The sequence below is a fragment of the Falco punctatus genome, assembly GCF_963210335.1.
Source record: "Falco punctatus genome assembly, chromosome: Z".
NCBI classification, from domain to species: Eukaryota; Metazoa; Chordata; class Aves; order Falconiformes; family Falconidae; genus Falco; species Falco punctatus.
Genome location: NC_137586.1, coordinates 13,730,206 through 13,755,157, shown reverse-complemented (window position 1 = coordinate 13,755,157; position 24,952 = coordinate 13,730,206). Strand labels below are relative to the sequence as shown.

The following is a 24,952-nucleotide window of genomic DNA, read 5'->3' as shown; positions in this document are numbered from 1 at the left end:
GCAGCATTGTTCCTGGAGGACCAGCGTTACTCAAGGACAGCGGACCCACAGTTCACACCAAGTGGAGTGAGACTTGCTAGCGGTGAGAGCCAAGACTCCAGAAGGACAGCAGTCATACAAATGTCTCTTGCTTAAACAACTATTAAAGAGGCTCTGTGAAAAATTATCCTTTTATTAAAAAGGGATCAGGCCAGAAGATATGAGAAAGGTTTTTTTTTTGGTATTTGATGTAGACCTTTTGTCCTTCAGGCTTCTAAGGAAAAGTAACTCGATCATAGAACATGTTCTGCTTACCTGAGTGTGTTTTCCAGTTCAAGCTCATCTGGAAGCCAGCTTTGCATGGCATCTCTGCTGTGAGCTTTAAGAAGACTACTGAAGCTGTGCCTGCATGTATTTTGGCCAGTTTGTCCCTGTTTTCATATTCTAATGCACTTTTAGCTAGAATAGCTCTCATGCATTTTATTTTACAGTCATGCATGCTGCTGAGGTCAGATTAACAGGCCTACAGTTGCACCTGTTTCTTCCCACTCTCCATTAACACTTCTGCTTTTGGGTACTTCTGCTAATGGCATCCGTCGCTGACTGCCCCTGTGCTCTGCAAAGACATTTCCTGTGCGTTTTTCCCCTTTTTTCCCCCCACTTGTTCCAGGAGCCTCAGAAAGTGGGACTTGGCAAATACTGTGTTTTCTGTGTGTTTATAGACCCATAGCCAGTAACTTCTATTTATCAGTACTTTTCAGTTTCCTTTGCTCTTACTGATCTTTCCAGATGACTGCTGGAAGAAGTTACTTAACCCACAGCACAGGGCTCCAGACCTGTGTGTAGCCCCTCGTGTAGGTTTTTACAACTTCAGCACCAAGAAATGCCAGGTGTGCTCCAGTCTGAATATCCTGAGCTCTGTAGGAATAGCGGGTTTTTTTGTTCTAGCCTGTGAACAGAAAGTCAGTCTGCAGTGCGGCAGTTTCTGAAAGAGTATTGCTGAGTTGAAGCGGTTTGCATTTTGGAGCATACTTCTTGTACTGTACTGGCAGGCTTCTTAACATTCTTTGTATTTTTTTAGGTTTTCTGTGTTAGTATGAGTGACTTTTGCAGAAGTATACACTATTGGCCCATGACACTTAGTTTAGGTATTTTTTTTTTGATTTTACAAGATTTTCTTCAGTTCCACTGAGCAAACATAGCTGCTTATTCCATGAAAGGAAGTGACTTTTCATAAAAAGGTTAGTGGTACAATGAAGTAGAAGGTTTACTGTGGATGAGAACTTTTTCCTGTAAAACATCAGAGCTCTGTTGTTTTACTTCATTTAAGCCTTAACAATGATTTTAAAACAGAAAACCCAAAGAAACTACCTTATACAAAGTTATTTACATAAATGTTATGGGTTTGTCATAGTTTAACCCCAGCTGGCAACCAAGCCCCACGCAGCCGCTTGCTCGCTCCCCTCCCTGCAGTGAGACGGGGGAGAAAACTGGAAGAGTAAAAGTGAGGAAACTCGTGGGTTGAGATAAAGACACTTGAATAGGGAAAGCAAAGGGTGTGCATGCAAGCGAAGTGGAACAAGGAATTAATCCCCCATTCCCATGGGCAGGCAGGTGTTCAGCCATCTCCAGGAAAGCAGGGCTCCATCACGTGTAACTGTTACTCAGGAAGACAAATGCCACGTGCCGAATGTCCCCCTTCTTCCTCCAGCTTTTATATACTCGGCATGACATCCTATGGCATGGAGTAACCCTTGGGCTAGTTTGGGTCACTTGTCCTGGTTGTGTCCCCTCCCAATTTCTTGTGCCCCTCCAGTCTTCTTGCTGTCAGGTCCCAAGGAACTGAAAAGTCCTTGATTTAGTGTAAACATCACCCAGCAAAGCCCAAAACCATCAGTGTGCTGTCAACATTGTTCTCACACCAAATCCAAAACACAGCGCTGCACCAGCTGCTAAGAAGAAAATTACCTCCCTCCTAGATGAAACCAGGACAGGGTTGTTTGGTATAACTCATTTCTTTTCAAGTAGACTTGATAGTTAGGTCAAATTGCTACTCCATACAGCTCGAAATACCAAATAAACTCAACATGGGTCTGTCGTAATATTTTTTTCAGTTTTTAGCCAAGAGTGTCAATACTTGGTATAAAGATATCTGTAAGACTCTCAGACTTGCTCTTGTATGTTGGAAGTGGAGAATGGCCTGTCAAACCTTTTCCTTTTGGAAGGACAGCTGTGGCTTCCTCCGAAGGAAAAAAAAATTGCAAGGTGTCTTCATGCAGAAGCTAAAACCCGTGGGCCTTTTTGAGGAGTTGGTTGGTAAGACCTAAGCCTGGCATGGGTTTGTGGGCCTGGCAGATCAGTGGGCTTGGGAGCCAAGATGCCCTGCAGTCAGGCAGTTCCTCTGTGTCACACGTTCCTCCAAGGCTCGTGGGGTGGATGATCAGGCACACAGCAACTGGACTGTCTGAACTTTGCTTGCAGCTCTTTTTAAGTAAAAAGGAGGTGGTAGTCACAGTTTGTCTTAGGCTTTATCCTCAGTGCAAAGCTCTTAAGAAGCAGCATTTGTCATAGTTGTAGTGTGGCATACACATCCTGGATATGAGGCAGGACCAGAAGCAGTGGGCACAAACTGAAATACACAAAAGTCTTTCTGAACATTGGGAGGCACTTTTTCACTGTGAGGGTGGCTGAGCACAGGGACAGGTTGCCCAGAGGGGCGATGGAGGCTCCATCTGTGAAGATCTTCTAAAGCCATCTGGCCGCAGTCCTGGGCAGGTGGCTCCAGGTAGCCCTGCTTGTGCAGGGAGGTCGGACCAGATGACCTTCAGAGATCCCTTCCGACCTCTGACTACAGGGCTGTAGGCTTTTCTCTGGTTCTTTGTTACATGAAAGGCAGCTGATGATTAGCATTCTTGTTTGATACAGTGGACTGTGGTTAAGCTCAGGCAGGCTGTCCCTTTGTGAGTTCTGTGTATGAACTTGTGAGTTACTTATCTCTGAGCTAGAAGGATGAGGCTAGAGACGAGCAGACTGTTTTAATCTCCGGAGCCTTTTTCCAAATTAGAACGATTCATTAACTCTGTAGATGTAGCTTAGCTATTTAAACTCAAGGCCCTAACTTTTCATTTATGTTGTTGCTTAGGGATGCCTGCTTAACTTGTTCTGGAGCTATTAAATTCAAAGATGAGACCTCTGCATTAGATCTTGTTATGCAGGGCTGGAAGTGTGGTAGTATCCATGGAAATTGTTCAGCCAGTCATCAGGATACTGGTAGCTTATTTGTTGAGCATCTTCTTCTGCTTTCTGAAGCTGTTGAAATAATTTAGCACACCTAAGGCAAATGCAGTGATGCTACCCATACCTCTCCTTGCTGGTAATGCCAAGAAAATGTTAGCTGTTGGCTCACCACTGATGATGGTGGCTCAAAAGCCTGCCAATGATCATACAGAGATTCATTGCACTGTCATTGTTCTGAGATAAAAACTCACTTTGACCAAGCTGAAAGATAGTATGCTGACAAATCAGCCAAATAAATGAGGTACATAAAATTGCAAGATGGAGTTTGCAGTTTCTGTTGTGTGTGGAAGCAATAGGCTGTGGAAATAGCAGTCTGAAAAGCATACGTCTGCCTGTCAGGTGCTTGTGTTAATTCACAGCAGATATTTCTAGAGGAAACGTGAATGGGAACCCTGATTTTAGTGACACAGTTGAGTTTTTTGAGGTTATTTGCTGTGGATTTCTTGTTCTTTCTGGTGGTAAGGCATGGTCAATTTGTGCTTCAAATGTGCAATTGAAAATCCCTTTTCTAGTAAATTAGACCAGTGGTGGTCAGCAGCAGATGCCTGTGGGTGGCAAATACCTTCTTCTTTTCTCCTTTCCACTTTCTTCTTTCTGCTCAAAATGGATCATGAGAAGCTGACAGCGGACGCAGCAGTGGGCAGTGCTGCAGCTAGCCGTAGCCTTTCGTACTCTTTCCCCACTACAGCAGCACAGCGGCACTGTTGAAGTCCCCAGTGCAACACCGAGGGCTCTGGAGGAGCAAGAGGTGTGTGGAAGTGCACAAGCACTGTAGCTGGGGAGTGAAACAAAGGGTTTGTGTGAGGCAATTAATGGGACATAGCACCCTGTATGCTGTAAACCAGTGCTAACAAGCTTTGTAAGGATGACCTGAAAGCTTTATCTGGGTGTTTTCTGTTCACCCACATGCTTATCTGTGCGTGTGGCAGATGCTCCCACTGCGTGCCTGTAGAGTTGTTGGTGGCTTTCAGGTAAAGTACAGGAGCCCATCTGTTGGAGCTGGTTTCCTGATCCTAGCAGTAAGACCACCTGAAGATTTAATTCCTGCAAGTCGATCACTGATCGTAAGCACAATGAGCAGGACAGCAATACAGTTCCAGAGCAGCCACTTCCATTCTTCTCTGTGATTTCTTCAGCGCCGAGTGTCAGTGCTTAGTTATTGGTTGGATTTCTTGACATCAGTGGGTGTCAGGTGAAGAAAGATTGTGTTTATTGGGTATCGGATTGCTGTTAATTAATTAACTGTAATTGTCATATCCTGCCAGTACTCTCCTCTTCACTGTGGAGTTTTGTGGTGTGGGAACCTCTATGGAAATGGGATTAGATGTGGCTGTCTGGCACCACTTCCTCTTGGAAGGGCGTGCAACTTTGAGTAAAAGACACTTGAATAAATTGCTGGAAGTGCCTGTTTAAAGCTTTTGGCAGAGATTAATTTCTCTACACAAACTCTGGGAGAAGGTCTATTTCTGTGCTGGCAAATTGTTTTTAACTGGTCAAGGAAAAGGAAGCAATGACAGTATAATTGTAGAATAATTCAACCTAGAAGAAGCCTCAGGAGGTCATCTCATCTAGCCTACTGGTTATGAATGTATTTATAGACTCCTTTCACTTAACATCCGTTTCACCACCTTTCTTCTACTTGCTTAATCTCCATGCAAACATGTATTTGGCAGTACCAGCCCCACATGAGGACACTGAGTTAAAGAATGAATACATACAGATGGTGACTGAATTACACGAAAACCTGCTGCAAAAAATTCTAATCTTCAGCCAGCAGTCTCACCTGCCTGCTGTTAAGAGTCTATCTATATGAACTGCAGAATGTTTCTGTGGTCTGAAGAGTGTGTGAAGATGAAGTATTTAAATTCTCCAGCTTACAAGAAGAACAAGGCTAGAATGCAGCTGCTGAATACTGTTTGTCTTGGTACTGATGTGAATTTGTTTGAAAAATCTGGTTTATAATCCAGGGGACAGTATCAAAGGTAGTACATAGATTGTCCTTACGCTTTTTTTGATGCAGGGGAAATGTCACCTTTGTCAGCACTTAGCAGTCTTCCTTTTCAGCTCAAATAAATTTTGAAGATCAGTGCTGTAGGCGTTTCATATTCCTGTTTTCTTAATTATCGTTCCTGTTGCTTCTTCTGTTGTCCTCTTTCTCTATAGCGCAATGTTTATACTTCTTAAGATAACTGTCTTAACTGTTTGTCTGAGTGCTTTTAGCACATGACAGGGGTATAGTTAATATTACTATTTCATGTAGACTTACACAGAGTTTAAGTTATTTAGCAGAATCAGGGAAAACAAAGTGTCTGAAGTGTCACAGAAGTCAGTGTCGCATACTTGTTTGCATTTTTCTGTTGAGCCCTTAAAAACTCTGTGATTCTTGGTTGCTGTGGCCGTGTAACTCATTTGATGGACTAATTAATGTAAGCTGACTTGTATACGTAGATGTAATTCATGCAATGCTTATAAAAGCACTTGTCTCTACCAACATAAAATACATGCTTTTTTATGGCTTCTATTTGTATTACTCAAGAGCATGTACTGTAGTGATTAGCTTCTACAAAATCTATTTATGTCTTACAGCTTGCCTTGAAAGGATCTAACTATGCGGGTCTGTTGGAGCGGCATCGCATTCATACAAAAAACGTGGAGCATGTTGTAGACAGTTTACGGTAAGAATGTATGGATGTTGAGAATTTTAGACACAGTGCAAATATCCATGGATTGTGTAAAACGTGTAAAACAATGGAAGGAAGCTTTCTGTTACAAGCTCTAATAAAATAGGAATACGGAAAACAGGATGATGCAGGTGAACAGGCATTCCTGAAAGAGTTGTAATGTGACCTAGCTCTGTTCCATTCACTACACACTGTGTTACTATTTTGACAACAAATGAAAAAGATCTAAAGGATTTGTGTGTCAAATGCTTGTAAGTCAAATACCACTGTAAGTAGTCCTTAATTACATGTCAGTTTTTCAGAAGGATGTGACAAGGATCAATATAGGACACATTCAGGCTTTTTCTGCACTTTATAGGAACGAGAGGATAGAAGTTCGTCTTGTTAAGCGTCGAGAATATAATGAAGAGACGGTTCGGTGGGCAGATGCTGTTATATCAGCAGGAGGTAGGACTTTATGGGAGTATTTGTTTCAGGATGTTTTCACAGATATATTTTTTTCAAAAATATTTTGAAGTGGGTGAAGCATCTGGAGCACTTTTGGAAAACAAGTTGCTTATTTAATTGTCAGGATATATGATGAAATGCAGTGGTTGGGACCATCCTCTCTACCTCTGGTATCTAAAACCGTAGCACTAGGGAGTGAATCCTAGTGCATGGCCACTTTGGAAATGTTCAATTGTCTTGTGTAAAACAGTGTAAACTGTGGAATTTATTACAGGTTTCAGCTAAAGAGGATAAAATGCTTGCTGTCTTGTGATTATACAGAGCACTAAACTCTATTCTTTGTTTTTTGGTGTGTGAGGTGGAGACTAGCATACTACTGCTTCCTCCCTTTGCCCAAACTGTCTTTCGTACTTTTACACTTAATTCCAGTAACTGGAGTATCTAGTTGGATGGTACAAGAAAAAGTATGCGACTTCTGAGGAGCCTGTGCCACTGGTTAAACCTTCTAAAATGAACCAACAGAGCAATTAACCTGATTGCTTGCTTTTAACATGAGATCACAGCAGTTCATTCCGTGATCGTTGTGATTTGCTGCAAATTGCTGCAGTGTTGTTGGGCTCTGTGGATCTGTCATCTGTGGCAGTTAGACCTGACCACTGCTTTGCCTTTCTCTCCTCCCCAGTGGTCCACTTTGCCCTTAGCTACTGATTACCACACAGGGTGGGTATAATGGGATACGTGTATATTCCTGAGGCATCCTCATATACCCCTGTAGGTTTCAAAAAACTCCTCTAAGCTGGAGATAAAGTGCTGATGTGGCTGTGTCAACATTTGTCATGGTTATGAGGCAAGCAGCTGGGAAGTGATACATCATCTGCACTTTTCAGAGTTTGTGTCTTGGTGCAGTGACTGAATCATCAGGTTATAGTTCTCCTGTTTAACAGAGAGGAAAGAATACCAATATCTGAAGAAACGAGGGACATTTAAAGATTTCTACTTCAGCAGTTTTATTAAAGACTTCTTTTCCAAGTGTGCCTATTTGGGGCCAGTTAAGACCTTTAAATAGTGCCTTCTAGGACAACAGCTGAGATGGAGCTAAAGTATTTGTTGTTCTCCTGTGATTCCCAGTAAAATTTGGCATTGTTTCCTCTCTCCTGTGGCTTTAATTAGCAATACTTTCCAAATTTATTTTCTTCAAGAGTTTCTCTTACCAGCTGATAAATGTACAGAAATTTCCATAAATCTCTTTCCAAACCTGCTTCTGCCAAATTAAGTTGCCTAGGCATGTGTAGCTGTCAGATAAGTTGCACTTTTTCCAGTCGCATTTGCTATCTTGAATTCATTTGTCAGTACTCTGCTTTGAAAGGTGTCGGTAGTTTTGTGGTCCCATTTTGGTCTTGTGCAGCTTACCTCATCAGCTGTTGATATAAAAGCAGGTAGTGGTAATGCTGCAGTACATGTGAGATTATTTTGTTTGGGATATTAGAATGTGAAATGAAATTTAACTTTTGTTTTGCTTTTTCTATAGGTGATGGTACAATGTTGTTGGCAGCTAGTAAGGTCTTTGATAAATTTAAACCAGTTATTGGAGTAAATACTGATCCTGAAAGGTAAAAACACATTTGGGAAAGCAGTGCTTTATTTACTATCAGGCAAAATATGCGTCTGTTTTCATCATGCATGAAGTGTACCTGTATCATTTGGTAGTGCAGATGTCTATTTTAGTGGATTGTAAATATCAAGTGAACCTGTTGTTTTATTAGAAAAGTCTCCACAATGAGTTGTCCTGTCTCATCTGAGAGGACATTAAGTAGTATTGGGTAAGCATGACTGTTTAACTGCCACAGCTGTTCTCCAGAGAAGTGTAACAGCACTTGCAGCTAGTTAACTTGTATAACTAACCAGAAGTTTGAGGCTAGGGGCTAGGTATAGCACAGAGACAGGAAGAGGGACTTAAAAATAAAGTGTGGTGCCGTAACACACAGAAACTTGGTTTCTTTATGAAGGTGGATCCTACTGGAAATCCGATAGGTCCTCAGATGAGATTTGTTATGGTTTCTTCATGTAAGCCATATCATACTGCAGAGGACGCAGTCTCCTCAGCCAATTAATGGCATTTAGTTGTCCTATTATAAACTCCACACAAATCGCATCCACCTAGCCATAAGATTGATTTGGGCAGGTGGATGCAGTGTATTAGTACTGCCTGCTTGGTATAACCTTCAAATGGATTGCAAGTAAAACTTAGAATTCACCAAGGCTCTGTCTGCTGAGATTTCTAGATTTGGGCTGCTTCTTTTAATACTACCACTTGATTTAGTCTTAATGGATAAGAAAGTGGTGGCCAAAAGTTTTAATTCCTTCCATACCTTACTCCTCTTCCAAAACTTTTCAAATGCTGTGGATAGATATTCTACAGTATCAGGCCTGAATAGCAGGGTTCAAATAACAAATGCCTTCAAGTTATCAAATATCACTCATGAAAGGGGAGCAGTGTTTAGTCTTCTGGCCTTGTTACAAGATTCATTTGATCTTAGGATGTTGCTTACCTGTCTCCTGTCACTAACTTGTGTGTAAATGGAGGAAATTTTCCTTCTGACCTGCAAAGTTTATTAGGCTTGAATTCCTTGCCTAGAGCTATAGTGACAGGAATTATGTTAGTACCTACATATTCCTGTAGGATTACTAGCTGAACAGCCAGATTTTAGGGGAAATGTGGGAGGAATATCCTATGTCTCACTCAGACACACCCTAGGAGCTGAAAGAGGTGTATTGTTGATGTGCTGTTACATAAGAATGGTATACATTCATAAAGGTTGGAGTATAGCTTTGCTTTATGTAACAGAAGGAGATGTTTGATTTGTTTTGTTTTTTAAAGGTACCAAATCTTAGTAGTTATACTGTTGTTTTCATTTTCCTTTTTGCTGTCAGATCGGAGGGTCACTTGTGCTTGCCTGTGAGGTATACACACTCGTTTCCTGAAGCACTGCAGAAGCTTTATCGTGGTGAGTTCAGGTAGGATTCACTGATCTTTGGTTTTCCAGAACATATTATGGCTCTAAAATACTTACTTAATGATGTGCCATTCCTAAGGAGCAGACAATGCTTAGTAAAACTTTAATGCCTCAAATTGTGTATTCTCTGCAGATGTTTGCCTTGTTGAAAAGTGGGTTTGTGGTCAAGAGTGAAGTTGGAATACAAAGGACAAAACTGACTCCCAGTTCCAGCAAAAAGACTTTTATTATGACCTTCAAGAATTTTTTTTTTCTGACTTAGCAAATTCATAAATGAGGAACTGCATTCTTCTAAAGGATCTCTTGGTTTACATATTTTAAGACTTGAAAGCATATGTAGTACAGTGATGGGCCATACTAATAGAAGCTAGTGAAGCCTATATGAGTAGGAAATGGCCAGTGTGTTGCATCTGTGGTTTTGGTGATTAAGGTAAAGTGGCTTAAATTTTATTAACAGGTTAGTTATGCTGAAGATGGCTTGATATTTTCCGTACTAGATACTCTTTAAAATAGAAGAATCTGAACTGAATTAAGAAGCAAGCTGAATTTTAAAGGACATACTAAATAAAGTATAATTTATTACATATAGATATTATAAATAAATAAATATAAACAAATACTTGTTGCGACGGAGGGAAGACACAGTCACTCAATATGAGTGATCAGCAGACTTCGTTTATTGTGCCTTACAGTCACCTTTTATGCCTTGTTATAATTAGCTCATACATATTACAAAAGTTAAGCTCATTATTGGTTAGTTGCCTAAATACCAAGCCCGCCCCTAGTTTCTCTTCTGTAGTTATCTGTTCCCACCTGCAACATTCTTTTCCCACCTCGATCTTCCTGTTATTGTGTAACAAGAACAGCCAAGGACAGCGTATTTTTGCTTTACTTCAGATAAGCTGAGAGCGATGTGCATTTTTGTCTAGCCAGCTGGACTATGTCTATGTGAACTTTTTCAGCTAGCCAGTTATCCACAAATACTAATAAAGGACAGTTGATAAAAACTTTAAAAAGAGACATTGATTTGTGGTGTATTAATATGTCAGAATACTTTCATGAAGGCAAACCATCAAACAGAAATAAGCAATTAATGTGAAAATATACTGCAATTAGGTTTTGTTTATACTTCTAGCATATTTAATTTGTATCTTGAAGCGTATTTGTGCCATAGAAGAGTTCTGAAATGAGGTAAATACAGTAATTGGGATTGATTATAAATAACTGAAGGGGTTTCAACAGGTTTTGCTAAATAAACTTCCAAGAGATAAAACTTTCAGCTCCGTATTCTGACACTCAGAAAGCAGAAGCTTTTAACTCTCCGTCATGCAAAGTTGCTTAAGGTAAAGTTGGTAGTGCTAATGCATTTAACCTTCCTTGGTTATCTAAGTACTTACAATGTTTTGTTGGATGCCCTGTTCTATTTTTGTTGCTGATGTTCCTGTTGTGTCTCGTTGTGGAGCTGAAACCTCACCAAGAAAGAAACAAAAGGGATCTCCCTGGTTATTTTTCCAGAACAATAGGAACTGATACTCCTAAGCAAGGACCTCAGCAGGTGTTTCACTTGGCAGTTCTCATTTGGCCCTAAGGAAGCTTTAAAATACATGTGTAACTGGATCAGCCTGTCTGGAAGAGCTTCTGGTGGCTCTTATCCTTAAGGTGTCAGTCAGTGCAACAGTCTGTGTAAGCACTTACCTTGTAGTCCCATGAAAAATACCAACGTTATTGATTTATAAAGGACAAAACTATATCAGACTACCCGTGTTTGCTTTTTTTCATGGTCAGTGGTGTAACAGGATCTCAGAATAGGGGTATAATAGGGGTACAGTCACATTTTCTAATTTGGTAGGGGTTTTGACATGTTCTAGCATGATTACTCTAAGGAGGGTAGCATAATGATACTCATTGCATGCTGTCTGCCTGACTACCTAAAACCATACTTGGAATTTAAGGGCAGATAGGTAGTTATACTAAGGATGTCTTGAATGAGGCTCTACAAGGATGGCAATGAGGAAAAACTAGAAATGTAGTCATACGAAGCTCTTAAGTCTTGTTGTAATTTCAGGAAACGTGTAAGCTGGTTGCTGTCAGCCAGGTATCAACGGTATGAACTGGGAAAAGATGTGGTTATAACAATCCCTTGTGATTTGCTTTCTTGATCAGAACTACTATTACTAATTTGTTTTATATAATCTCTAAATTGTAAGAGGAAAAAGGAATTGATACGTCCTCTAGGAAAAAAATCTGAAAGTTGTAACAGCTTAAGGAAGAATGCCTTTCATGTCTTCTTTTTCTTCATTTGAATTCCTCTTAAGCATCCTACAGTTCCTAAGCTAGGAGAGTTCCTTAAAATGAAAGGATATGTGTGGCCCTTATGTATGAAGGGGTGGATAGAGCTGCTTTTCTGGACATCTGCAAATCGAAACAAAAGATGGTAAAAATACAGCATGTATTGCTGTATAAATTCCTGAGAGCTTGTTCTCAAAATCACTGTGTCAGTCATTAATGATTGACATATCTCATATGCTCATCTCATATCAGATTAATTACAGGTTAAGTAAGTTAGGATCACATGCCTAAAAAGATGAGTTGTTACCTATAATGTCTTACTTTACACATACAAAAAATATTAGGTAGCAAATTGGTAAGTGTAAGCTATTTACATTTTAGTATGATTAACTTTCTAAATTTAGAAATTATAGTGGAACTATAAAACTTGAAACGTGACTTTGAATATATTTAACTTCTACTCTTAAAGGTGCTCTGATTTGAGAGCGAAGACTGTGATCCTAATTCTGTAATGAATATTTCAGCTACTGATACCAACTTCTTTCTCCTTTCTAAGGTGGCAGTGGCGACAGAGAATCCGACTGTATCTTGAAGGAACTGGTATTAACCCAACCCCTGTAGACTTACATGAACAGCAGCTAAGCCAAGAGCAACACAGCAGGGCTCACATAAATGAAAGATTCCAGGATCAAAGTAGGTTAAAATCTGACAATATAATCATTTTGCTATGATAACTTGTAGTAGGAGATGAAGATTTGTAAGAGTTGAAGTATTTGAAGTCTGGTTGCTGTATTTGACAGGCAGGGAGAGATAGCTCTCGTTAGCTGAAGGCCCAGGTTAAGGCTTTTTAGAAGGGAGTGGTTTTTGTTTTTCTGTGTTTATTCTGGATGGTACACTTTAGAACCAGTTTTAGATATTAACATGTAATTTAGAGATATATCTGATAGTATTATTAGCTGGCAAAGTACCTGAGATTTTTTAAAGTGCTGTCTCATAGGCTTACTATAGTTGCTTGAGGTTACCATATGAACATATTACCACGTCTAGCTGTTGCATGCTAAAAGTGCAGGCATTCATGTGTGCTCTTAACTTGTGCTACGTTCGAGGTAGGTTACTTCACAATTGAAAAAGATGTTCAGAGACTGCCAGCAAGCAAATGAGAAATTACAGGTTAGAATCTCTCCCTGGGTAATGCTTCAGTCATCAGACACTTTTGACTGTTTTCTTTATGATGGGTTGAAGATGCATGATTCTATCCTTAACCTGTGTCTAGCACTGCACTTCCTCACTGAGAAATCCTTAGTCAACGTGAACAATTTGTGAATCCCCCTTAATTACCCAGTGGTATAAAGCCAAATTCTTTGAAATTTAACAGAAATGTCTGTTACATCACTGTCAGTGAATAACTAGGCTGGAAGAGTGACTCACAGGAGAGAGGGCTTCAGTCTGTCTGCTTGCCTGTGAGGGGAAAGCAGTGTCTGAACATAAGTGTCATTGCCTTATTGACCTTGGTCCAAATATTGCTAGTCTCCAGTAAAAGGACAGTGACTGGTTACAGACTAAATCAGTGAAAAATTGAGTCCTTGAGGAAGATGAAGCCTTAGGTCTAGGATAGAAACCCAGGTAGCAGAGTGTGTCCTCCAATGAGTTGTGAATTGTTCTTGAAAATTTGGGTTTTAGAGCTGTAATTCAAAACTGATATTAAATACCTGCAGGATCTGACATCTCTGGTCCACATCTTTTACCAGTGAGAGCACTCAATGAAGTTTTCATTGGGGAATCTCTTTCATCCAGGTATGTTTAATTGTTTGTTGTTGCAGCAAGACACAATTGACTTAGTTTTTTTCTATAACGTTGCAATGGACAATCAGTGATGGGTTATCTTTGCTGTCAAATTTCAGTTCTAGTCCATGAATGCATAACGCTGATTTTATTGTTGCTGATTACAAAGTGTATTTTCAGACATGTAAGCGCAGTGATGTTGGTATCTGATTTTCCACCTTTCTGTCTAGCCAGTCATTCATCTTTCATGATTCCTGGCTTTTTTTCTTTCCTCTTCATCGTTTTACTCCTTTCCTGGTTAGTTCTTACGTAACTAAATGCCTTCCAGTTACTATCTTTACAGTGAACTGAAGATTTAAATACCTGTCCTTAAACTGTCTTCTCTCCTGCATCTCTTCTTAAATATATGTTCATAAGCTTTTAGCATGACCAAGCAGAAATAGCTTTAAGCATGACTTCTTTGCCCTGCCTCTCTTATTAGAGGCAAAGGTATCAGCCTGCCTTCACCATAAGCTTTGTTATTGTGTGAAAACACTTACTTCCTTGTTTTAAGAAACGAGTTTCTGTCAAATTCTGGTACTGCATTATCCAGGATACCTTTGACTGTCCTTTTTATTCTGAAGATCAGTATATTTCTGCCAGCCAAATGATAACAGGAAGCGGGGAATGTGACTGGGGCTGTGGGAGAGGAGTTAAAACATTATCCTTGGTCAGGATTTGGCCAAAGTTTTACTTGTCTTTTATATCCCTTTTCCCTGTATCTAATTAAAAAAAAAAAACACCAACCCAAAACATAAGAGAGTAACATCTTCTTGTATTTGTACAGTGCCTGGGACACCGTGATTTCTGCTGGAAACAGTATAAATATTCCATGAGTGCTTTATCTTCCATCTGGACTGTAGCTTCAGATTGGCAGAAGGAATTAGTCTCAAAAAGATACAAATTTTGCTCTACTAAATTGAACCTAATTTTACGAAGAATCTAAAGAGTTTCTTTAACATATAGTGATACAGGAACACAAAGTTGCTTTTCAACTCTTTATAATAGCCCTCTGCTTCTGAGTGTCACATATATATTGTGCTTTTTGGTTCCAGTATATTTGAGAAGCACTGAGGAACACAATGCCTGGAGGAACAAATCTCTAGTAATAAATATGTGTTAACAGGACCTTACACTGGAAGAGTTAAGTAATGATGTCACACAGATGAATCTTCTGTAAAGTTCAGATACACGAGTCTGTTGTGTATTAAGACAAAAAGACTCTAGGTGCTTCTTCCAAAGTCTTACTCTTCATGTCAGTTAAGGAAACAGGGAAATTGAAGGAAAAAACCCCACCTTTCATACCCAGCTTGCAAAAATTATCTTAAACTCAATCAAGCTGTGCACCTGTGTTCTTAATTTGCTTCCAGTTCTTTCATCTTCCCATCTTCTCAAGAGTGAGTACATAAAATGCCCTTAGTTACCGAGGGTCTAAAACTGTTTGACACCAAATACTCCAGAGGTGTATTCCTAGTTGATCCAGACGGAAACACTGATCACCTAAAACAGCTCAGTAAGGTCCTTTTACCAAGGAAGATGAAACTCAGGCATGCTGAACACAGTGAATATGGTGTTTTTCTAAGAGAGTATCTATTAATCTGAAGACTGTATCATACTGTTTGAATTAGGCACTATGAACATGAATAACTTTAGATCATAAATGTACCCCTGAGTGTTTTGAAGCTTATGGAGGGAGACTGTCTGGTCTCTCTAGGCTTAACATTAGCATGATGTATGCATACTGTGCAGAATGATGATTGTGCCGCAAGGCTTGCTACAGTTTTAGGAAGAATTTGCCCTGGAGCAAAATGTAAGCCTGCTGACTGTTGTAGAACTAAACCTGTTTGTGAAGAATCACAGTGGATTTTTAATTACTGCAGTGATCAAGAATTCAGCTTGAAGCTATGCTATTACTTACTGATGTTGGAGTGCCTTACCTCTTAGTGTTCCCTGATGTAATTTTATGAGACTCAATCCCAGCATAAACACAGTTTTTCGATAGTTCAACAGTTATACAAGGAAGCTAATGTATTTGTAGTTTCATTTGTAAGTCCAGCAAACCCTGCTTGTATATGAAGCTATTCGCAGACGAACCAGAGTTCTTTGTGCATAATTTAATATGAAAAGTTGCTGTAGAAGAACTACCTAAAAGTTCATGCTGCAAAACAGTGAATAAAAAATGTCTGCTAAATCGGAAACACTGTTCAAAACCTGTGAAATTGTCATCCAGATTTGAAACTAGCCCCTCTAAATTTTTATGTGCCTGATAAGGCTGTGTGTTCTGTCTTATTCAGGGAGAACTTTAAGTCCTGCAAACCCAGTTTTAAATTCTCGCTTCATAGGGCCTCCTATTATGAGATATCAGTTGATGATGGTCCTTGGGAAAAACAGAAGAGTTCAGGGCTTAATGTGTGTACTGGAACTGGATCAAAAGCATGGTAAGTAAATGTTGTTGCTTTTCATATAAAATGCTGCTTCCAATAAGCTAGATGGACCTATTTTGTTTAAGCATTTTGTTTAACATACTATGAGTAGGTCTATGAGTAGGTCAGTGCATGTCAGTTATGTCCAAATATTTTCACTGTCAGTATGGTTCAAAGCTGTCTCAGGTGAATGAGAAGAGCAGAGTACCCCTCACTTGTAGGTATGGAGAAAAGAATCGAAAGGGTGAGGAGCTGAGCCATTGAGACAGATGTTTACCTTAGGTGTAATTTTGGTGAAGGATGCATGTCACACATGGAATTGAATGGTTGGGGGTGACGGCTGAAAGAGATTCTGCTTGGACTTGCAGAGTGTATTGGGGGATCTTTGAACTACTCTTGTTGGCTAGAATTAAGATGGTTAGATGAAATAGCTCAGAAAGCTCAGTATAAAAATCTAAGCTCTAAGAAGAATGAGAAAATATGTGCTTGGAAACAGTGTTAGGTGTTCTCGTAGAATCATAGAATGGTTTGGGAGTTGGGTAGGAAGGGGCCCTAAAGATGTTCTAGTTCCAACCCCTGTCCATTCTCCTTCCAAGCCTCATGCTTCTTTCAAACTGAATTGAAAGGGCACAGTCTTTTTGCCAAAATAGTCCCCTTAAACAAAGGCAGGCATATCTAAGCAGGGCTGTGCTAGCATAATCAAAGGAGTAAATTAACTTGGTTTAAACAAGCTGGAGTACTGCATCTAAGTCTCATTAGTTTAGTTTTGAGATGTGAGAGACTTGTACATTGACAGCCTCTTATTTGGAAATCTGGTTATGCTTATACTTTAAAGTTATACAACAGGCCCTGGATTTATGTGGCAGGCTAAGATTAACTAAAACTGAAGCTTTTAATGAAATTTGAAAATGAATATTCATGATGTAACCATGGTTACTGGGTTTTCCTCGTTATTGTAATTCATTGTTTTGTATTCGGTCAGCATTACTTAGTCCTGCAGGCTGCCAAGGATGAAATTGGCAGGCTGCATGGGGAACTTCCCTAGTGTTCAGGACCTTGGGAATGTACAGTCTTACTTCAGTGCTGTTGTTATGCATTTCATTTGCTTATACACTGTGTACTGAGCAACCCCAGAACCGGGCACCAGACTCCAGGGTTGCCCATCTCCATGGCTTAATCATTGTGAACTGTTGGACTTCTGTAAACTGAAGCCAAACCTCAGTGGAGCGATCTTCCTTAGGCCGTGTTTTAGGGGCTCTTCTGGGATTTCAGACCCACTCTGACTGAGGCATTTAAATGCCCTTCAGCTTCCTTCAGCTGCCAAACTTGCATAAAAGGGTATCTAGCTGAGAGGGAGAAGAGTTTCAAACTGTGCATCTCAGCTTCTTGCTAGCATCTGCTCAGGCTTGCAGGTAAGCAGTAAGTGTGAGAGAGAGCTCCTTGATGGCTGCCCTCAGCATCTCTGTAGTTTGCCAGATGTATAGTGAATGTCTCTTGCAGTCCGAGGTGTTAGACTGCATGACAGAAGTGCTGGACTGAGGATTTTAAGCTGTATTGAGATGTGGGCAACTGAGATGTTCACAGTACTGCTGCTGCACAGAGGCTGTGATTAGTACTTAATCCCTTTTGAGCCTGGGCACAGGGGGAAGACTTTTGCTGGAATTCAGACTTGTTTCAGACCGAGGCTTTATGCTCATCTTATGTGCACCTAAATGTGGCAAAGCACAAGTGTCTGGTCTGATTATTTGTTTTCTATATACACCAGTTCTCATGAGATTCAAGCCCACGCCTTAGGGTATGGACAAAGAGACATAATATTTGTAAAGAAGTGTTGGGTCTTATAAATGAGAACTGACAGAAGGAATTAATTAGCAAGAGGTGGGTAGAAGGGATAAGAACACACACAATCTGTAGAACTGTCATGCTTCATTTTTTTTAATGCAGACTTAAATCAGCAGTTATTGGGGTTTTAAGGCAGGATTATTGATAAGGAGACTACATCCTGTGTATTGTGCTCTTGTTTCCTGAAGACTTCACTTAATAGATTAGGGTTTACAAAGCCACAGGTAAATGTCAAACCAAGAGTTAATTGAAGGCATTTTTAAAAGAAACTGATGTCACCTCACACTTAATAGCATTCTTCTTTTTTTTCTTCCTCATGTTGAACATAGTTCTTCATCTGTATGCAAGATTTTTTATTTTGTTTTTGTTTTTCTCCCAAATTGTATTGCTTAGCAAACAAGACTTCTTCTCTGTCTAGGTCCTATAATATTAACAAGGTAGCACATCAAGCTGTTGAAGAGATCCTAAAGATTGGTGAGTGAACAGTGTGGCATTACTGGCCAAGTTTATATAAAGGTACACCTGTCTAACCAGAGTTCTTTCTCTTGGCTTAACAGCTAAAAAGCATGGAAGTTTGAATATGCCATTGAGCATGGAACTGGTGCAAAAAGGTTAGTGAAAAAGGCAAGATTCCTTTAAGGTATCCTAACTTTGACTAGTTCATTTTTTGTTTGTACTCTTTAATACTCAGCACTGCTTTCGACATTTTAGAACTTCTGCAGTATCAGTCTTACAAACATTATTTAGGCACATTTGTTAAAAAATATCTGACTGGATATGAAAGCACTTACGTAGACTTTCATATGTATAGATCTCCAGGAGAATTTGGGTTCTCCTAAGGTTGGAGACACTTAATATTTAATCACATTAAAAGAGCTGTTGAGTGTTCATCATGCAATAGAACTGAAAGGAATATTCTTTAAAATTAATTTTTTTTGCAGGTGAAGGCTGTTAAACGTCTGGCAAGGCTTAATATTCCCTCTTGGTAGGGGAGCTGTTCTTTCCTGGAGAAATGTGTATTTCTGAGAATAACTGATCTGCTCTGTAAAAACTAATGGCTGATTTCTCTGTTCACAGTAACAAATGATTACAATGAGTCCTTGCTCTACAGTCCAGAAGAACCAAAGATGCTTTTCAGTATTCGAGAACCAATTGTAAACCGAGTTTTCTCAAGCAGCCAGCAGCGTGGCTTTTCTTCAAAGTAAGTGTTGGGTCTAGCAGTCACTGAAGTCTTACTTCATTCTGTGTATTTGTCAAAGTATGAGTAATCCAGGAGTTTCCCTTGAATAATTTCAACATCCAGTTGGTGTTTTGAGGGGCTCCTTATAACAACAGGAAGGAAATGTATCTAAGTTGTGTTAGGCCTTTTTAATGTTTGATCCATGCACAGTCTTACAAAATAAAAGAACCTCACTGTTCTGAGTTTTGGGGGTGTGCCATTTCTCTTGGTATGAGACACAGGCATTGACAGACTGGACTCAGTGCAGGAAAGGGCCATCAAGATGATTAGAGGGCCAAAACATACGGTGTGTAAAGGAGAGACTCAAGCGGTGCTTTTGTTTAGCATGGAGGAGGCAAAACTAAGTGGGTGGATCCAGTTGCTGTTTTCAGCTACCAGTGGATGGTTACAGAGAAGTCTGAGTTAAACCATTTTCAGTGCAGAATATGAGGCAACAGCCATGATTTTATAGGGCGTAAGATTTTGATAAAAACCCGAAAATGTCACAGTGAGAATGGTCAGGCATTAGAACAGGCTGCCCAGAGAATTGTGCTATCACTGTCCTTGGAGAAACTCAAAACTTGGCTGGGCAAGGACGTAAGCAACCTAATCTGTCTTTGAACTAAGGCCTGCTTCGAGTGGAATGTTGGACTAGATACCGTTCCAAACTGAATTCTTTGGTAATTCAGTTATTTTAACTTGGGGCACTCATGCCAGGGGAGGTTTAGATTGGCTATTAGGAAAAAATTCTTTACCGAAAGGGTTGTCAAGCGCTGAACAGGCTGCTCAAGGAAGTGGTTGAGTCACCATCTGTGAAGGTATTTAAAAGACGTGTAGATGTGGCACTTAGGGACATGGTTCAATGGCGGACTTGGCAGTTCTGGGTTAACAGTTGGACTCAATGATCTTAAAGGTCTTTTCCAACCTAAATGATTCTGTGATGATTCTATGATTTTTCTGGGCCTTGCCACAATCACATATAAACACTTGAAACTGTTAGTTATATGTTCAGAATAACTGTTGAGAACAATATAATATCTTGGTATTAATTAAATGTTAATTCACTTTTTATATCAAAACAAGTATCTAAAGGAGCTCTGACTTGAAGGAGACCCAAATTCTGCACCTTTTGAGCCACATCACATTTTCTGACCTAGCAATAAATGACTTGTCTGGCTACTGGGACTAAATATTATATTAGATGTCCACTGTGCATGTGTCATGTCTTTAAACATTTACTACTTCTTAGCCATTTGGATCTGGGAGTTCGCAAGGATGAGTAAATCTTAAGAGAGAAAGTAAAAGGAGAGGTTAAAATAGGAGCAGGTAACTGTGTTTTCATCCATGGGTTCTACAGGACTAAGTCTTGTTTTATTTAGAGTCCTTGGCATGGGATAGACTATAAAAACTATAGTGGAGCTATAAATATCTGCATGCTTGTGAGAAAGATCTGCCCATTTTTCCTTTTTAAAGGAGAATTTGCCCCCTGTCATAGGCTTGATCTTCAGCTCTTGATACTAGACATCTCCCTGTTGCTGTTCTTACTCCTTTTTGACGTAGTAGCTGCCCAGAGTGAAATGAAGGAGTGGAAGATGTGTCCGTGTTCTTCTGCAGTGTCCAGCCTTCGCTGTTCAGTGATGCACAGGCCAATTAAGCTTTGACACTGTGGCTATACTTCCAAGTTATTCATATTTGTGAAATATAGGTCTTCCTGAAAATTTAAGTCACTGGGTAATTGCTGATCACATTTTGGAGGTCAGAACATTGCCTGTACCGAGGCGTAAGTCAGAAAGAGTGAAGCACATACATGTGAGACTGCAGTCTTGCAGCTGCTCTGGCGTAACTATTGGTCCCCGTCTAGCAATATGAAAAAAGTTTGAAGAATTCTTTACTTAAAGAGTTCTCACTTTCTACATATGTGAAAGGATGAATTCTAATGGTTGCGTTAGTTTTTCTTTTAGAGGAAAGTGGAGATGGTTAGTATCTTTATTCTAAAAGAGCTCTAAAAGAGCTGCCTTAAATTGTGTAAGCTTAAATTTAAATTTATTAGCTTAGTATACAGCAGTCACACTCTAACATAGGCAGTAATTTGCTGCAATACCCATTTATGATGTTGCTTGGCAATCATTCTGACCTTCAACTTTGTGTTGGAATTACTTTTCCTTATGTCTCTGAATGATTCATGTAACAAAATAGACTATATTAATATCCAGATTATTTGAATCTTAAGCATTGCTAGCTGAAACTGCATGTTCCACTTAACATGAAGACCATACATTAGAATCATGAATTGAAGACTTTTACGTGAAAAAGTAAGTAAATCACTATGAAATGGGATCATCAGTAGCTTGCTTTACAAAATACACCTAAACTGCAGCTTTCAATATCAAGTGTTACAGGCTGTTCTCAGACTCTTGGAGCAATAGTCCTTCAGTGCTCTCTGGACTCCTGGCTAAGTCTATACAAAGTACTGATGGCTCGGGGGATTCTAGTGCTTAGTACCATGCTAAATTCTTCTCCAGCCATGCCTGTGTGTGCTTGTGCATCTGCTGACCCATGCAAAGGAATGTGCAGGAAGTAGTCTTTATTGCTCAAGGTCAGTGCTTGTGTGAAATACATCATCTTTTTAAACTATTTTGTGAAAACTTATTTTTTGCAGAGTCTGCGTCCGTTCCCGCTGTTGGGATGCATGTATGGTTGTAGATGGAGGAACATCTTTTGAGTTCAATGATGGGGCAATAGCTTCAATAGTGATTGATACAGAGGATGCACTGTGCACTGTTCTACTGGAGGAATGAAGGATCCTAGTGTCTTCTGCTGAAACAGTTCTGGATCCAGAGGGGGAACTCTTGGGGAGAGCACATTGCAATGCTGCATTATTTTGGAAGTTGTCCTTTTTGGATGCAAGAGCATTGGTGGAAGCTTGAGATGCTTTTCATTCCTTTGCTTTGGGGATATTTAAGCAATTTTTGCATCTGGTGTAAAAAAAATACATCTGAAATCTTACCTCTAACTTCAGTGAAAACTGACATTCTAACCTGTAAGGCAAACATGAAAGAACATCTTTTTAAACACAGGCAGATGGGTTCAAGTATTAAGTCCGTAGCATTAAATACTCAGATGTACAGTTTTTTAGTAACAGTCTGGGACTGATGAAACTAAACACCTTCATACATACACTTTTGTAGAAAAGTTGGCTGTCAATCTAGAAATATGATGCAAGGATATATAGATTTTGGTAAATCCTGATGTTGACGTAACAGGAACAAATAAAAAACTTTTGTATGCTTTTAAAAACTTTTACAACTTTGTAGTTTCATACAACTTGTGACAATTTTTTTTCCTTTTCCAGTATTTTTTCTACTTTGTAGATTTACATCAAAAGTCAAAGTCTGGTTTAATCACGTCTTGAATGATGTAGCTCTTACCTTTTCTCTTTGGCTAGAGAGGGACTTAAACCAAGGGTTTTCTTGAGCCATTTAATATGAATATACAAACTTATACAAACTACAGGAGACATTGAAGTATGACATGCTCCTTCACTGAATGGATTAGCTGGCTAGCAGGTATTCAGTCACAGTAGTGTATGTAGGTGGCTATCATCACGGAAGATATTTGGGCCTTACTAAGTTGAATGGTTTGGAATTTTAGGTTCAGAGTTTATAATTGAGGAAGAATGATACGTACTGGGAGCTAGTAGTTGGAGCACAAGTTAATGGATGTCTCCCCATTTCCTAAGTGTGTAATTTCAACTTACCCAGAAAGTTTAAATTTCCAATCCTGTGCTGATCGTTACCAATATTTAATTGGCAGCAAATTAATGTTAACTTTACGTGACTCTGATCATGTGTTGGGTAGGCAAGTTGATAACAGAAAAAAAAGCTCTGATTATAGAAGAGGAAATGACTTTCTAGATGTTTTAGAGAAACTGTGAACTATGATTGCCTTTGAAAGTCTATGCTTATCGTTGCATAGATGAGGGGGCAGAATTTGACAAAATGAAGATTCCTGCAGTAGTAACTTTTCTGCTACATGAAACAAATGTGTTTTGTCCTGTCTACTACAGATCTATTTCCAAAAGTGAGTTTTCTTAAAACTGCTTTTGAATGAAGAGACTTCTGTAACAGATGTTCTCGGGTCTAATGTGAATGTTCTCCAGCGTGGCCAATCAGTGTGTCTATTGCCAATCACAACATGTAAACTGATCTTTATAGGTGGAGAAAGTGGATAAAACATCTTTTCCTTCTGCTACTAAAGTCTCTAAACCAGAATCAGGCCAATCAGTTCTAGAAGAATGTGATACTGATGGACCTTTCTGAATATGCTATCACTGTTTGTGTACATTTTATCTTCTAAGTGTGCTGCAGACAAGAGTTATTTACACCGTCAGTGTGAGTTGTCATGATTGCAGACCAGAAGGGAAAATCAAAGTAGATAAAACACTCTTTCAAAACTTAGTAAGTTCAGGAACTATCAGAATAACACTCTTAATGTCTAAAATAATCTGCAAAACTGGTCTAAAGGTGAAGATGCAAAAGGCTAATCTTTCTTTAGAAAGCTGGCTGCACAGAGACTAGGGTGTTGTAGTTACTCCTAATCCATCTGTAACCAGTTAAGGGTGGTTTATGTGCCTCCATCTAGTACACTGGTCAATACGCTGTAAAGATTCAAGAACGCCCACCACCCACCAATGCCATTAACACAAATTTACGACTTCCTAGGACCTCACCAGTGTTAGATCAGAGGTTTAGGTATTGAAAGCATCCTTGAATACCTGCATAGACAAATTAATGGCAGAAACCCTGTCCCCATCATATTTAGAGACATTTGTGTGCAGTAACGTTTTAATGGAGACTATTAGTCTGATCAGGGCGCATACCTAAAGATGCCTCTCATTCCTTATCATGACTGCTGAGACTAAAATGCAATGTTTTGAGGCCCTGCAGACCCAACGTAGAGATTAAGAGATTTCAGTCAAATTCCTAGCTTGCTTAGCAAAATGGAAACCTGACCTGCTCGTGAGTGGCCTCTACTGGTTTTGTTTATATTTAATTGCACTTCTGTTGAAGCATTTACTGGTGAATGCTTTATTTACGTAACTAGGATGATTCAGAGATGTAGAATTAAATGAACAGTAAGAAGCTACCCTTTTTAAAATAATGAATTCTAGAATCCTTTTTAAGGATTCTGGATTTAAGGATTTAAGAATTTAAGGATTAATAAAATACTTTATTACAAAGGATTGCAGAACAGACACCTAGTACGTATTCTGTAACAGGACTGAGTATTGGTTTCACACTGATTTAATCTGCTGCAACTGGCAGTGAACTCTGTACCTCTTCTACTGGCTGAATCAAATCCATGGTCTTTTCATTTAGTGCCAGTCCACACTGTGTTCTACTAAACTAGACCTGTCATTCTTTGCTTTTTTTTTTTTTTTAAAAAAGTGGTGTTTATATGTTATGTAATAAAAATTAATCCACACATGAAGCTGTCCTGTGCCTTATTTCAACTTTCAAAGGTGTTTAATGCGCTCAACTTACTGTACAGTTCGTTTTACACTGTTTCATGCTTTAGGTAAAATGCAGAGACTTACCTATGTAGCAGTTTTTGGTGTGGACTGCTCAGGGCTACCAAATAATGTTTTTCATTCAAGAAAAGGTCAGTGGTGCATCTTACCCAGAGGACCTCCATTATGTGTCAGATACAACTACCATCGGAACTGCAATAGAAACGTGTGTCCTCTACCAACACTGAACATGGTACTTAAACAAATTTGGGACTACTCCTTCTAGCTAAAGCCACACTACTATTCCAATTCTGTACAGGGTTTTAAAGCACTGTCTATTAAATGCTAAATGTACTGGTGGTAACACCCTGTCCTCTAAACCACTGTTTAGATGTTACTTGGACAATTGTGGGGGTTTTGGGTTTTTTTTA

The 24,952-nt window shown here is 39.5% G+C and overlaps 1 protein-coding gene across 4 annotated transcripts in view; it reads left to right on the top strand.

Annotated features, from left to right (window-relative positions):
- NADK2 (NAD kinase 2, mitochondrial) overlaps positions 1-24,498 on the top strand; it is a 35,934-nt gene extending 11,436 nt beyond the window's left edge. The window contains exons 2-12 of one of the 4 annotated variants that reach the window (XM_080372153.1): positions 5,863-5,951; positions 6,316-6,404; positions 7,933-8,014; positions 9,336-9,419; positions 12,264-12,400; positions 13,456-13,501; positions 15,871-15,966; positions 18,212-18,267; positions 18,351-18,404; positions 18,871-18,994; positions 21,672-24,498. In XM_080372153.1, the coding sequence (XP_080228279.1) occupies positions 5,863-5,951; positions 6,316-6,404; positions 7,933-8,014; positions 9,336-9,419; positions 12,264-12,400; positions 13,456-13,501; positions 15,871-15,966; positions 18,212-18,267; positions 18,351-18,404; positions 18,871-18,994; positions 21,672-21,810 (996 nt within the window). In that variant the 3' untranslated portion in view covers positions 21,811-24,498. Of the gene's footprint in view, positions 1-5,862; positions 5,952-6,315; positions 6,405-7,932; positions 8,015-9,335; positions 9,420-12,263; positions 12,401-13,422; positions 13,502-15,822; positions 15,967-18,211; positions 18,268-18,350; positions 18,405-18,870; positions 18,995-21,671 lie in introns of all 4 variants that reach the window. The other 3 variants (XM_080372151.1, XM_080372152.1, XM_080372150.1) reach the window with 3 other exon arrangements.
- Positions 24,499-24,952: the final 454 nt, after the last annotated feature.